This window comes from Thunnus thynnus, chromosome 19, assembly GCF_963924715.1.
Source record: "Thunnus thynnus chromosome 19, fThuThy2.1, whole genome shotgun sequence".
NCBI classification, from domain to species: Eukaryota; Metazoa; Chordata; class Actinopteri; order Scombriformes; family Scombridae; genus Thunnus; species Thunnus thynnus.
The window spans coordinates 22,993,448-23,009,582 of NC_089535.1; the positions used below are offsets into that span (position 1 = coordinate 22,993,448).

Sequence of the window (16,135 nt, forward strand, 5' to 3'; positions counted from 1 at the left end):
TATCTGTGTGGATATTAGAGGATGTCTTAAACCTTGAGCTGCATCAAGGCGGTTTTCATATTCAATCTGTCTTATTACCTTCGCTGCGGTTTCCTAGCGCACAGCAGGTTTGATTAATGTCTGCAGCGTACATTTAAGTGTTTGTAGATTTAAACATGTTTGTGCACTCATTGACGTATTATGTGCAATTAATTGAGTCTAATTTAGAGGTTAGCTTTAATACCAAGTCTTTCCCTTCTAAGTGATAAAACTGGTCTAAATGTAATTTAAAGGATCTTTGTTCTTTTATGATGTAATTAGTGATGATTCATGGCCAAAACACCCCTTGTGGTGATTTTGGTCTCTTGTTTGGATGTGGTGTCTAAAGTCAAACCACACTCTTTTAACTTCTTGCAAAATCCTCCCCCAGATTATGCAGTTTGTCAGCTTATTGTGAGGATCACCAGTAATTATTTCAGTTCCACATTGCTAAAACCCTCTTCTTTAATTCCCTCCTCTGAAGTGTCATTGAAATTCTGATGAATTATTGTTATTATGTTTTATGTTAATACGGTGCTGATTTCTTAATTCACAATGATTAAGTTCCAGTGAAAGAACCACCAAGTAATGAGTCATTAGGGTTTTGTGAATATTAGCATCTAGTTTATGGTTGAAATGCTTCTGTGTTTTTTAAGCAATGTGGATTGAGATTTTAGTCTGAATATTTTATATTTTTTACCTTTTGAAAATAAGTTCTTTCCCACAGTGTATATGAAGTCCTGCCTGGTGATTATAGGCATGGACTCAGTAGCACCGTGCAGAGGGTCAAGCTTTTAAAGACCCCTACAGACATGCATTAAGACATGAGAATACTTCAAATTCTTAAAATTACATCTACATCTTCTCCCTCATTAAAAGATCCAGAATCTATGAATATGCAGATATATTTAATTTCAGACGTCTCCTACTTTACTGTAAAGTCACTTCTCAGTGTTTGTGCACTGGAGGCTTCAGGTTTCCACATCACACAAGTTGAATATTGAACCAGGATTGGCTTCCAAACCAGTAGTGATGACACAAATTATTCTCGTAGGCCCAGTCCCTTAAAATCAGATTTTCAATGAGCACAGACAAACATTTCACTTTCAGCAGATGAAAGTAAAAACAACCTTCTTGTGTCAAACTCTGCACAGTGAAGCTCAAACAGGAACAAGAAAAAAAACAAAACATTTTTTTGAGTGGACGGGGACTTTAAATACTTTTAAGAGTAAGCATTTGACTGACTCAGATGACAGTAAACTTGCAAATTATAGACCTAGATAATGAGATCAGGGTAAGATTTTATAATAACACTAATTATCTATTTATTTGGTGAAAAAAGAGAGTGGCTTTTTGTACTCTCTGCTACTGTACTATATCATTAGACATTTAGATGCAGTGATGAGTGGAATGTGTCCCGATAGTCTAGATTGCTGCCTGTTGCCTTGTTCTCCTCTTCATCTGTCAGCAGTATTAGGTGTCCCACAGACAGGGTCTTAATAGTAGTAGAGCGAAGGTGACAGGGCCTCTAATGGAAGCCCTTTGTTCAGTTGTCACTTTCACTGCTCCCATGGAAACATCCTGCTGGCCAATCAGACGAGCCCTCTAGGTAGTGGCTGCTGCAATTCTGTCACTGTAAGACCAAAGGCATCTATCACACTGAACTATCTGAAGTTTCTTTCTTTTTTCCCACCATCCTGCTCTCTTTTTTCTCTTGGTCTCACTCAGCAATCGTTTTACCTATGAGTATATCACAGAAATGCACTTTTTTATATTATGAGTCAGGGGAAATGAGCTTTTGTGTCAAAACATGTGAAAGCAAAAAATGGTATTTACAGCATTGTCCTTGTATGTGTACAAAACTGAAAGCAAAGCTGAATTGTCGCGGCGTGGAGATATTCTTAACCATTGAATGAAAGGTTTCTTCCTTTTTAAATCCCATGTTTCGGATGCCAGAGTTCCCAACTTATCCCCTCGCTGAAGTGGTTATGAATACCTCCCACCTGACTTTGAATGAGGTGAATATAAAAGTAGCCCCGGCTACATGCATCTCTCCCACTGGATAAACACTGTTGTGTGTGATAAGGGTTTTAGAGAAAAGGGAATATTGGCAGAGTTGAAGGGAAAAGGGAAAAAAAAAAAAAAAAGATCATCTGTATCTCTGTACTCAGCTGCAGCCAGTTGGAATATAAAGCACCAGTGGGTCGCTGCAGGATTCCTCTTCCAGAAACACTACTTCTGTAAAAGACAGCGGAGCAAGACTTACAGTCAGATGAGAGAAAGTCGCCCACTTGTGTATGAAAAAAGACACCAATAAGCTCTACACTCAGGAGGGGGGTTTTGGGGCCAAGAATTTGGAGTGTAATTATATGTGAGCGCCTGCTACAGGCATGAACATATGAAGTGAAAATCATCTTTGTTTATTCAATATTGTGATTAAAAATATCAATAACGTTGATAAAGAAATGTATTTTTAAATCATTTTCATCTCAAGTCTATAGTACAGATGTGTATGAATGCACGGATGCACGTTCCCATGAGTATGGGTGTGTATACTTGTGTTTTTTTTTTTATGCTAAGGCTGGATCCTATTTTTACCATAATACAACCGATAGCTGTTGTTTCATATGTTTCTCTCTGGTGAACACCCACGTCTTTCAGTTTGGTGGCTCAAGTTCATAAAGCTGGCTTTCTGTTTTCAAGCACAAGATGACATCACCCGAGTTCCTTTTATAGACTTAACAAAGAACTTCCCCTGACAAACAAACTGACCTTTATGTGTAAAATCAGTGGACTAAATTCAGATGTTTGCATGATGTGGGGCTTTGCACCCCTCCCCCCTCCCTCCCCCCAACTTCCTTATCTCCTCTAGCACAGGGGTGTGGGCCGACCTCCCTCCCACAGGCCAGCTGGATTACGCATGTTGGTCTAATCCCATTCATTCTCTTAGTTCTCTCTCTCTCTCCCTGTTAGACTGACATGTACTGGACCATCATGTACCCAAGACACACACACAAACACAAACACACACACACAAACACACACACGCAGGCTAAGGTGCCTGTGTCTGATAAGGACTATGTGGAAGTATTAGCCTCATCAACCCAGCTCCACAACATCATGGGAAATCCCGTTTCCTCCCATGATCCCCAATTTGCCCTTATCACCACAACCTGCTCCTAAACCTTAAACCCTTGTGTCACCTCACGCCCCCCCAACAGCTTTGAGTCAGGGATCATCTCTGATGTACACACCACAGCGGATAAATCCCCAAACCCCTGTCTACGTGTGAGAATGACTTCAGTATACACCACCGTTTTTCAAGGCGAAATTTGAAAAGTTAAAATGCTGAAACAATAGAAAAATGGCTAAATCTTTTCTTCTTCTGCTGCTTGAATTACAGCCATCATCATAACAAGTGGGATCGACACAAACTAGTTGGTTAAAGTCCAGCTTATGATCTTTTACTTTGTGTTTCAGTATTGCCAGTGATATAATTTATTTGTTCTACCTGACATATGTTTCTGTTATCAGACAACGGAGTATAGAATTGTGATTCACAACGTTCCCCTTTTTCCTGAATACAGCATGTCCTCCTACAGTAATGAGATTAAAAAACAGACTAAAGGGAGGAAGCATAAACTACTAACAGCTCTGCAGCCCGAGAGGCAGATACCGAGCCACGCTTCAAATAACTCATCCTCTGTAAGTTGTGTGAGGGCAAATGACAGCTCTCACCACCAGAACACTCTGTTCAGTGAAATTAAACTTATTTAAAGACGGGACAAAGTTCACCACGATCTCTTTTTACATAAGAGGTAATGGTAGAATGTAAACTCATTGGGTCATGAGGGACGCAGCCCATGTGTCAAGGCTTCAGTGTAATTATAATACTGATGAATGCCTTCTGTTGAACTGTGTTTTTATAAATTGTACATTAAGTTCTCCTCATGATTGCCAGACTTTTAATCCAGTTTGTCAATCAGAGAGTTGACCTGTGGCTCGCCGTTTATTTCAAGCCACAACATTGGGCTTTTACATACTTATTGTCCAGTGAGATTTGAGAGAAATCATACTGTTTTGTTTCACGTGTTTTGCTTGTCATAACAGCATTTTTTTTTTTTGTGTGTGTGTGTGTGCTGTGTTGGCCCACCGCAGATGAAAAATGGGGAGGAAAGGCTATGTAATAACTAATGGATTGGCTGAAAGCAACAGCTGTTTGCAGCTGAACTCTGAGCCAGACAGTGTTGTATGGCAACCTCACCGGAACTGCTCTGCAAACAGTTAGCAGACACAACAGATTATAGGCCTGACAAGCCTAAAAACTGCTTCAACATCAGAACGTTCACACACCAACGCACAGACAGGCATGAGGCAAGACATGCATAGACTTCTGTGCAAATACTCATATGCCAGGGCATGCACATAATAATCACTGACAAATGCATGTGCCACACATACATATGTAGAAACTACAAGATAAAAGAGAGAATGTTGAATGTGTCTTTCTCCCCTCAAGATAAAGAAATGGGCAGATTTAGCTGTTTTCACCTTGTTTTAATTGATTTCTGATGTTTTATTGTACAGCACTTTGGTCAACTGTGGTTGTGCCTTATAAATAAACTTGATTTGATTTTCCATGATTTGTTCTTGATGAAGAAAGATATATTTTCCCTCTGCTTCCTTGTGAGGAGCAATGTTAGTGACTTTGCTAGTGAACTACAGTAACAACAATGTTTAACATAACAGAGATAGTTTGTAACCTTTGCAAATTTCTAATGTATTCAAAGTATAAACCATCTTCCTACTTTATACAGTAATCTCCAGTACAGACCGACAAGCACTGGGGTTTTTGAGAGTGATACCAATATTGATATTTGGGATTTGTGAAAATGCTGCCAGTAAAGCATTTGTGGCTGTATTTGACTGCTCTACATGCCAAAGCAGATGTATTTCTGATAACCCTATATTGGTTGATGATAGCCTGTTGATGTATTGGTCACATCTCAACCACAGATCTAAGTTTCCTCCTAGAGCAATAGAGCACTGAAGCCATATTTTAATCATTTTGGATCCCAATTGCTCACATTTTGTCAGTGATTCAGACTTAATCGACACATTTTGCTCGACTGCACAACATCGCCTCTCAGTGTCTTCCTTACAGCTGTTCGTATTCCGAGGCTGGACGTAACCACAAGTGACACTTCAGCATTATTCTTACAAACACATTATGTGTTCATTGTTTACCCTGTGAGCGCCTTTATACGTGCCGCTGATTGAAATGTCAATGGTGGTCCAGCAAATTGGACGGTTCACAGCCTAAGAACAGCTGATGAAAGACTTTGAAACATGGCATGACACTCTGGAAATTTTCATCACAGCAGGAGGTTCAGTCTTTCTTGCATGCAAATGTCAAACACATGTTTGGGAAGAGGCAAACCCCCCCCCCCTCCACCTCCCAAAAAAACCAAAAAAAAACAGGGCCAACCAAAACACTGATGCAGTCACAGACAAATGTGTTGTAGCGGAGCCTTTAGCACTTGGCGGAGGGGTGTGATTTCTCTCAGCAGTGTGTTGAGATCATGAGTAATAGTACGGGGATTTGACCTGCTGTTTTGCTGGAGAAGCAGCAGTGTCTGATCTTAGCTCATTTCTTACTGCAAGATAACCTGCAGCCAAAGACCAAAGAAGCTCTTGAAGTGACTACCCACCCGGTGTAATGAAAATGTGCCCTATAGATGCAATTTTTTTTTTTTCTTTTGTTGGCTCAGCTCTCACTTTCAATCACAGTTGCGTTTGCTGCTCATTGCGAGGTCATTTCATGCATTGACTTCTGCCTCTGTGTGTGTTTTTTTGTGTGTGTGAAAGGCATCAGCTCAGTAGGGCTTAAGAGTTCATCTACAGTGGAAGGGCTGCTCCGCATCACTCGTCCACACAGTTTGCTGTTTTGTCAGCTGCCACCGTGTCCCTAAAGAGCTGTTTTGTTCTAGCACGTGTAAATGCGGGCGTCATCCGCGATTTGCTGAGTGCAAAGTTGTCCTGCTGCCATCGTGCTCGCCATGACACCCTTCCAGGCGGGTCAGGCGTTATACTATATGCCTGCAGGATGAGATTAAGAGACAGACTAAAATGTGAGAAAACGGGGAAGACGGGTTTATCTACTCACCTCTCCCGCTCAACCCTTTGGGCTCCGAGTGATCCAGGCGTCCTTCAGTCACACGCTTATCATAACCTTAAGAGCCTTCTATTAACCTTTAAGTGAACTCCCACCTAAAGAATCTTCAGAAGATTATTTTGACATTCATTAGACGCACACATACACACATCAACGCTTTGTCTTGGTCCAACAAAGACATTCAACCTCACACATTTAACCTTCTATGAACCAACTAAGGCTGACTCATTTCATGTGCACATTTTTTACTCTATAAAATGTCAAAAAATCTGTGAAAAATGCACTTTATCAGTTTCAAGAGATCAAGGTGATGTCTTCAAATTGCCTTTTTATGTCAGACCAACAGTTCAAAACCCACAAATATTCTATTTATAATGATCAACAGAGAAAAGCTACAAATCCTCACATTTGAGAAGCTGAAAAAAGAGAGTATTCGACATTGTCGCTTGATGAAAAGCAAATTGAACGATGGGACACTTCGTAGAATTGCCTATTTCAGCACCAGAGTCGTCTGAAACCAACCGCATCCCAACTTTCAACAGTTGTCATAGTGAGAACTTTCTATGCTTGCTCAGCAGAGCTGCCGAGTTTAGGGAGCTTTGTCCGACTCCTGCTGCTGAGTCACCAGATGTCTGCGAGATCTTCTCACTACCCCCCTCACTCTCACATCCTCGCTCAGCCTGGAGCACAAACACTGCCGCAATACTGTCAACACATCTCCTCCTCATTCATTATGAATGGACCGGCTTTGCAACGAATAAGCTGTAAACACAACAATCAGAAGCGATCAGTTACTGTCGCTACTGAGTGAGGCAGCACCTTTTCATGCCATTGTCGTTTAATCCGGGCCAATTCATAAGGGTTATTAACTCTGCTCGGCTCAGACATCTTGAATGTAGATTTACTCAGAGGTAGTGGTGAGCTATTCAAGCAGAATTTCTGTCAACCTTTTAACTAAACCATTTAGCTTGGTTTATGGTGAAAAGGAATGCCGCACGCAAAGAGAGGTTTAAATCCATGGCATCGCCTGCTGTTCCACATTTTACAGAGCAGTCAGAAAGTATTAAGACTGTGATACATTTTAGTTGTTTGGAGTCTGTACTCATCTAACTCACTGGATGTGAAATCAAATGACTCTGAGGCTAAAGTGCTGACTTAAGCTATAGTTTGAGGGTGTTTACATCCATGTCAGATTCATTTTAGGGGGTCAGAGTAAAAATGTTTTTGGACAAGTTAACAAACCTGAGGTCCTCATTTTACTGTAAATAGCAATTTGGTGTCAAATACAGTCAATGACTGTCTTCAGTCTTCAGCCCACAGTCACTGACAAACACCTGGTATGTTCTCTACTTATTAGAGCTGGGCAATAAAACAATAACGATAATTATCTTTATAATTTCTCTCAATAGAAATATAACAAAAATTTGATGTTTGATATAATCACACACAGAGAGAGAAGTCATCACTGACTGCTAAACTAAGTAACTAGCAGATCTGAAAAACTAGCCCTAAAGAGGAAAAAGGACTGAAAAAGGATTTTACTGAATTTTACTCATGCATATTTTATCATTATAATTGTTTTGAACGTTCACTAAGGAGCAAAAATCAGCCTTTAAACTCCATATCGATTAATATGAACATTTTTTATCATGATAACATTTTTGGCCATATCGCCCAGCCCTACAAGTCATGCTCCACTAGGCCTTTACTTCTTGCTTGTTTTGGGGGCTTTCTGTCTTCTGCCTGGACTTCACCTGTGAAACATCTTCAAGAACATGCTAAGGTCTTACCATTAAACTCCTTGGATGGCTTGTCTCTATGTTTAGGATCATTGTCTTTCTGCATTGTCTAGAAATTTGAGGAATTACTATGAGTTATTGTAAGTCTGACACTGCCCACCCAATATCAGTGTAAATGCCTTCAAACACAGTTGAAGCTGAAACTCAGCACATAAAGATATAATCATAGTCAGAACAAAACTTTCACTGCACTAACATTTCTTAACTCCACTGGACGTTTTTTGTCCTCCAACATTTTTTTTTTTCTCATCCTCATCCTTTTATCTACCCCTTTGACACCTGGATTAACTTCCCTTAAACCCCATCACTACCAGGACCTGTCCTTACCAATATTGCATGCCCCATGGGGTATAATGCACCATCGATCTGTGTGTGTGTGTGTAAGAAAAGTGGACACTCATGTGCAGCAAATGTGAATATATTCAAGCCTGAGTGTGTGCGCTGCTATACACATGAGCAAATGTCATGTCACACACAGGTGAAGTCACGCCTAAGTGAGCAGGCATGTGTATGGTGATTTGGTATGAAATGGGACAGGTCATGGACGTGGTTGCGTTGCACTGGCAGGTGTTGACCAGGCCAATGCGATCTATGGACTACAATTTGCACATATTAGCCACCGTTGCCCTTTTTGCCTCCAAGCAGCACAGGTTCAGATCAAATCAATGATTAAGGTCCTAAAGCTAAACAAGCTTCAAATTGATCCGTAGGCACATAATCACATCGATAATTCATATTGATTGGTTGTAGGAAATGCATGGAAATCTACCCGACTTTTCTGAAAGGCTTAAAAACCTACAGCGTCATTTTGCATTATGGTAAACTAACCCACATTTTCAATCGGTGACCCGCAGTAAGTCGTAAATCTGTACATTCTGTGTGTGGGCTGCATGCCCTCTGTAGGCTTACTGCCATTTTTCTTTGGCACTAAAAGTAAATGGGGTCTTTGGGTCAGCAGCACTCTTTCTGGCCCTCAGGCCCGCTTGGAGGCTTTTCTTGCCTGGACATACACAGTGAAATCCCCTGTAATCAAGCAGCTGGAAGGTCTGCTTTGAGGGGATTTAGCGCAATGTGGCAGGTACCAATCTGACTGCAATCAGGATTTATGCAGGCACCTGATGGCATTCAGCAACTTTAACATGAGCCAATGCTCGGAGAACAATCACAGTCATTCATGCGCTTTCTTGCAGAGCACTCATGGTTTTGTCATACAAAAAGTAGGCAAGGGACCATCAGGGACATATCACATCCTATTAGATTTGAATCTGTGCTGTCTCAAACTTCCACTTTTCTCCCAGATGATGGAAATGTGTTATAACTTGATCTTCAATTTTTTTTTATTCCATTTCGGTAGTTTATATTTAATCTAAATTAAATAATTAATTTTTGTCAGTAACTATATAGTTTGCATTGCTTTTATTTTCATGACTATAGATTATTGTATTCGTAGTCATCAGTACATTTCTGTGATTGACCGTATGTTGCTTTGCTGTAAGCCAAAGTATTACCCAACTGCTGGTTGTACTATCACCATTTCACTTGTAGTTTTGTATGTTTTAATATTTGAATGTGCTTTTTTGTAGTCCTTCTGCTTTGATCTTCCTGCAAAAGAGAGCCAACACATTTTCCTCCTGGATGCTATTAATAAAGTTTAGGTTATGTGAGTGTACAGTACATGAGCATTCTCGCTTTATGGCTTGTTAATATGAGGAAGCATTCTGGACATTTTTGTTGTGTGAATCGTGAGCGGAAAAAGAAACATCAAAACAGAGAGAGAAAAAAAAAAGAGAAGCTGAGACCAAAGGGGGGAAAAAAGACAGAGAATAAGAAAAGGTTTGTGAAAGGCAGAAACTCCTGGAGGCAGTGGGACAGTGAGAGACACACACATGGGCTCAGCCGTCCCTCCTCTGTCTGTCTATTATTGATGTTGGACACGCAGGGTTCCCACTCAGCCATCTGTTCTCAGCTCTCCCACTCTGTGCCCCTTTTTGCTTCATGCATACCACTTTGGCAGACTGGCATAAACAGACCAATGCTGTCCTATCAAAGTGTGAATACTTCATAAATATATCACACTGAGGGAGTTAGCTGTTGGAGGAGGAACCCAGTAAGAGAAATGAGAAAAGAAAAAAAAACAACAACATTGAAGTAATGGGATGAATTTTTCATTATTTGTCCTCTTTGTTGGATGACTTCCAACACATGCATTGATTTGCGGTGCGAGATATAATCATGTCATGACTGCATCAGATATAAGCAGAACTGGCGGTTGGTTGGGTGTGTTTTGTGATGGACTGTCAATTGTCCTCCTGTGGATGTTTTCAGATTTTAATCACATCACAGCTCCGCCCTCCGACTGTTAATAGCATATGGCTGCAGGTTTGATTTGATTTGACTCATAACTGATGACCATGCATATTCAGTAAAGTCTGGTTGCCAGGGGAAACCAGGTCCTGTAGGTCTTCTGATTGGATGCGGGATGGTCACATGAGACTTAAATTGGCCCCAGCTGGGACAGAGGCCACATGTGGCGGGTCTGGCGATGTGTAGGGGTGGCGTGTGTTTGCAAACACTTGGCCTTGCCTCACAGCTAATCCGTAGATGCAATCCCCACTCCCTTCCCTACCCTTCCCTACCCTCCCCTGCCCTCCACACACACACACACACACGCACATAAACTTGTCATGCAGTAAATGGATCGTAAATGTTGCATGGCAGTCTCATGCAGACACCGAGAGCATCAGTGAAGCTGTCTGACTTTACATGTGTCTTCAATTACATCCTCCTGACTGACAGCAAAGTTCAGATGTGGGTAAGGGCATGGCAGGGGCTGCAGGGTGGTGATTAAGGTAAGATATTGGTTTGGGGCTTTAGAAACCTAAGCTATCACTCCCATCGTGTGACTTGTCTTTTCCATATTCCTAGAGGGGTGAAAGAGGCTTTATTCTCTGGCTAGCCCCAGCATTAAGACCCCCCGGGGAGTACGAGATGAGAGGGAAATTAATAATGTGTAGAGACTCAAAGGCTTTGAGTGAACCAAGGGATCAGAAGAGGGTGAAGAGAGTGTATTAGGGGCAGAAAGGGACACAGAAACACAGACAGGGAAGACAGCAGACACAGGAAGAAGGCAACTAAAAAGTGCTTTAAAAAAGCACTTAAAAGTGTGATTCACTGAAGAACTGTTGATAAAAATCTTTTGAGTATCACTTACAGCCTCTTTGCTTGAAAGGTAGCTCTGAGAAGTTTGTAGCCTACTTCTAAATAGATTTTGGGCAGAATATTTCTTAAAGACTATCCTGTAATCTGTCCACAGTAAAACTGTACTTCTACATTTAAGAGATAAATAAGAAGTTTTATTGTCATTTCAGGCACTTGTCACATTGTGTTTCTCTGTTTCCCTGAAAACAGATTGCAAATTAGCATTTCTTACCGAAACCAGAGGGAGTCACGAACTGCAAGCGCTCCCAGTTTCGAGACATATTTTTCACATTATGACGTGCGAGTCTAACATGAGCTGAAAAATGAGAACAAACTCCTTAATGTTAAGGAAACTGCAGATTTAATATTAATAGACTTCAGCCTGTGATGTGCGGAAGTCACGCTAGCGCGCTGGCACACTCGTGTCTCGTCACCTGTGACCTCTCTGGCTCTAAGCCTGCAGCTCCACTTATCCTTTGAACCCGATGGAACCAGCTGTGTTTAGCCAGATCGGAACGCAGCGGATCATCTGTCTTATCTGTCTGTCTAATTTAAATTTTTACATTTATATTATGCTTTCTCAGGTGTTTTTAATGTTTAAATCATGTCGTATGTCACTCTGTAGGCCAATAAGATGGAGGAAAAAAAGAGCAAATAATGATGTTGGGGCAGTATGCCATATGTGATCCCTCCCTGCAGCATTGCCAGGTGGGCAGCGTGCCACTCAGTAGCACAATGGGTTTATCCACAGTGATTTATTAAACACCCTAACCACTGGCTAAACAGAGAGCTAAATCACCAGTCTATTGTTCTCCCTCTTTTTCTGTCTTTGACCGTCTCTCCTTCTTTTGTTTCTAGAATATATGTTAAGGAGGTGTGTAATGGTAGACTGGTCCCATATTAGAACCACTAAGCATGAACATGCCTGCCTATTACACGGGTCTTTAGCGACACAGAGAAATAACCCCTTATCATCGTGTCGAGCAATAGCCCCGACGGGTTTTTCCCTCCATAGAGTGTTTAGATGTAAATGAATGTGACATGTACGTACTCCATAACAGTGCTCCATGTAATCTCCCCACTCTCCACAACTTCTTATGTTAAACATGAGAATAGCTTGAATAGAGAGGTTTTGGTCAACAATGCTTCAACGCGAGTACTCCATAGACCTAAAGTGGCGGTCCTCTCATCACAACAGCCTTTAGCATCTGCTCATCTCGAATGTTAAATACCACAAGCGATGAGACGCTGCATTGTGTGTTTAGAGAAGAGGGCGTTTGATGAGAGGCTGTAGATGACACACCTGCCGAGGAAGAGGGGTTGAGATAACAATTTTCTCCTCCCTGTCGAGGAGACATCTGGCATTGCCACGGTGTTGCAAGCCGAAATACACCCAGGAGTGGGTAATGAGGCGTAGGAGACGGGTTTTGTGTTGTGGTGGGTGTGTGTGTGAGTGAATGAGTGTGTGTTTTGGGGTGGTGGTTATCTCATCTTCCTGAACTAGCCTCTGTAGACCTTACAAGCACGCCATCTGTAGTCCTCAAACATAACCAACTAGCGTGTGACTCACAAGCAGCATTAAATCAGCTTAAATACAGACATACATTTAACCTTTTTGTACTGAAGAAACACAAAGGAAGGAGAAGGTTAACAAACTAAAGAAAAAAACAAAAAAACGGGTAAAACAAGAAAAACATGGGGATGTTTAAATGCGTGACTGCATGTGTAAATTTGTGTGTTGGTGTGTGATCAAACCAAAGTGGCACCCAACCATCCGTGACTGTGCACCACATGTCTCCGGATGTCATCATTAAGGGTGGCCTGCATTATGTTTACACACAGTCCTGCGTGGCCCTGCATACGCCTTAGAGGGGTTGCTAAGAAACACATGAACAATGTTCAATGTTGAACTCAAATCAACATATATTCTTTTAACTCATAGCACATACTGTACAACACAGTTTGATAATGGTTCTTCCTCTGTGGAATATATTACTCTTTTTGTAGATTGTTTTCTCTGTTCTGATCTTTTACTTTTTAGTTACTTTTGTTGTTGATGTGGTGATTGCTGCCTCTGACGATTAGTTCTTTAGTTTCTTTATAGTCGATTGTTACCTCTGCTGGTTTATCTTTTAGGTACTTTTATAGTTGATTGTTTCCTCTGCTGGTTTATCTTTTAGGTACTTTTACAGTTGATTGTTACCTTTGACTGTTTTATTATTCAATAATACAGTATCACAGTATAATAACATTATCAGTAAAACAAGAAATTTCAAAGAAACCAGAAATAAACATCACAAGTTAAGTGAATTTATTTTGAAAATGAAAGGGTAAAAAAAAATAAAGAATGATGCAATAAACAACAAAAAACTGTCAAAAGATGTAGCTGACTGTTTTGTGTGACTGTTTATCTCTTTGTTTATTTCAGGTAATCTCCGCTCTGTCAAGAATCTCCCACCACAGCATTGCACAAATCAAAGGCATCAGGTATGTCTAATTTCTTTTAACTCTCTTATTTATCCTTTGAACAGCCGAAGCACTCAAGAGTATCGGTGTCACAGAAACCATTTGCATGAATGTAATCCACATTTACTCGTAGGCCTATATTAAGATGGAGGGGGGCTATTAACAGCTGCTGCTCATTTAAAAGTCAATTTACATTTTTTGTCAATTAGCTGCAGCTTTTAGCCACTGTTATTTTGCAATGCACAAAATAATCCATAACACATTTCCATCTGTCAATCAAACAGTATTGCAGTACACTTTTTCTGTAGAAATTTAGTAGTACAACGGAAGAGCTGCTGACTGAGTCAGAGTACTACATTGTATGAAGGGTTAGTCATTTCTCTCTGATAAAAGTGACGCTGAGAAAATCCTTCACACTGCACTATCAGGCTTTGAATAGGCTTCTGATTTCTCTTCATTTGCTCAATCTGCTTGGAGCTTGGTGACTCACCGGCGCCACATAAAAAGCCATTTTATCCATCTGAGTAATGAGTTGATGGAGCGCGTCCATTAGGAGCCATGCCAGGAAATGAAGGGAGAAGAGAGAGAGTGACAGAGAGAGCAGGTCCCTTGCCGTTAATAAAGACAACACAACATGCTGACTGCTGGCTAATTTGCTGGCTGTCCACACTGACCATTTTGCTGTGCGGTGTCAAAATCAATGCTCACTTGACCTCAGTGTAAATCACACTCTGAACTTTCTAATCCTGAGTTACTTTCAATTCAGCAATCAGAATAATAATGGAATAGTAAAATATTATTTACACTTCAGATTCTCAAGATGTGAGAACCAAAATGGTTATGAATCTAGCTTTATCGCAAAAGGAATATTACAAGTCTAGTTTCCTAAGATACAACCTTCAACTGAAGGACAAGCACCTAACTACTGAAGGGCCCTTGAGCAAAACTCTGAATTCCTTGACCTCTTAACCTCCTTTGCAGGGAAACAATTGAAAACATATCTGCCTCATGAGGATCAATAAAGTATGGCTTTATTAAGTAAGGTCAAATTTAGCTCCTTGCATTAACAAGAAAACATTGATTAAGGTTATTAAATGGTACACTGAACTACACTCTCTGAAGGGGACGGGTCATCGTGGGAGTTGCATAATTCCATTATAATTACCTTGGCTAAAATGATGTTTCCATACATTATTATCTTGATAGTTAGTCATAGATAATCAGTAATACTTAAATGTCTAGAAAAGCTTAAAATAAAACAGAACAAGAAATGTACAGTATCTACCTTTGTCTGTTATGCTTTTTCGGACAAAAGTTGTCTTCTGTAAATTTATTATTCACTCACCATTAAGCTGTTTCCTTCAACTTGCTACAAAAAACATCTGGCTCTCTTAGCTTGCTGGATGTTCACTTGTTTACTTCAACTCACTGTCATGTTGTGCAGGGCTGTTATCTTTCAGTTGCCCTGAGAGAGCTGTAAAGAGTTAAACATACAGAATGGCGGATGAAAACACTGAGCTGCAGAGTTAGGTGTTGATTCTCAGTGGTATCAGCAGTAGTGCAGATGTGTGTGTCAATATCTAAAACAACACTCACAGGAGCTTCGAACAATGGGATGTGCAGATATGCAGAGGGATATATGACAGATGCTTGATGAGGTCCAAGGCCATGTCCAGTATGATCTGACAAGGTGCTGCTATTAAACAGAGCACTTACACAACATGGATGTTCACTGACCCTGAATGGCCTTTTTTAAAGGGTATTCTCACCCGCTTCTGTAACTGTGCTTAAGGCAAGGTCAGCTGCATTCATAGGTCCAAGGACCTGACAGACCTCCTCTGTCTCGCTTCAGAGCCCATGTCAACTGTGTACAGGCCTGACAACAGCTATAACTCATTCAAACACATACCATAGTGAAGTCTAACATAAGATTGCATTTTCTTTGAATTCTCAGATTTTTTTTTTCTCTTAGATTTTGCTTGCTTTCACCACCTGGACCAATCAAATGTTACAAATGTTGAATTTGGCACTCATGACATGTGATTTCTGAAGTGAATTATGAAACAGCAAACCTTCAAGGTCTTCTATGAAGACATAATAATAGAAGTGGCTCTAGTGAAGGCTCAGACCCAGTAGTAGAGGAAAAAGGTGAGCTTCACCTTCACTCAGTTGTGCTTCAATATTCTTTACCCAAAAGAAATTAGGGAAAAGAAGACATTCAAACTACTAAAAAAAAGGGTCACCCCATGTTTTGATAATTTTGTGGTCATTTTGTTTTTAGGAACAACCAACAAATCCCATCAAGTACCTGATTTGCTTTGAATTCAGCTGTGTTTGAATGGAATTCAAGATTCTTATTGTCGTTGCACAGCAACGCAGTGGCAACGTTGAAGGCAGTGAAATTTGGCTTCTTCAAGCTCTAGTTCCAATTAGAGTATGAAATAAATATTTACAAATGTAAAATCAGACAAAAAAAAGG

The 16,135-nt window shown here is 40.6% G+C and overlaps 1 protein-coding gene across 6 annotated transcripts in view; it reads left to right on the top strand.

Moving 5' to 3' along the window:
• The window catches only part of vav2 (vav 2 guanine nucleotide exchange factor), a 179,906-nt gene that overhangs the window by 116,559 nt on the left and 47,212 nt on the right, over positions 1–16,135 (top strand). For all 6 annotated transcript variants that reach the window (XM_067573821.1, XM_067573823.1, XM_067573822.1 and 3 more), the window contains exon 3: positions 13,619–13,677. In XM_067573821.1, coding sequence (XP_067429922.1) covers positions 13,619–13,677 — 59 coding nt within the window. The remainder of the gene's footprint in view (positions 1–13,618; positions 13,678–16,135) is intronic.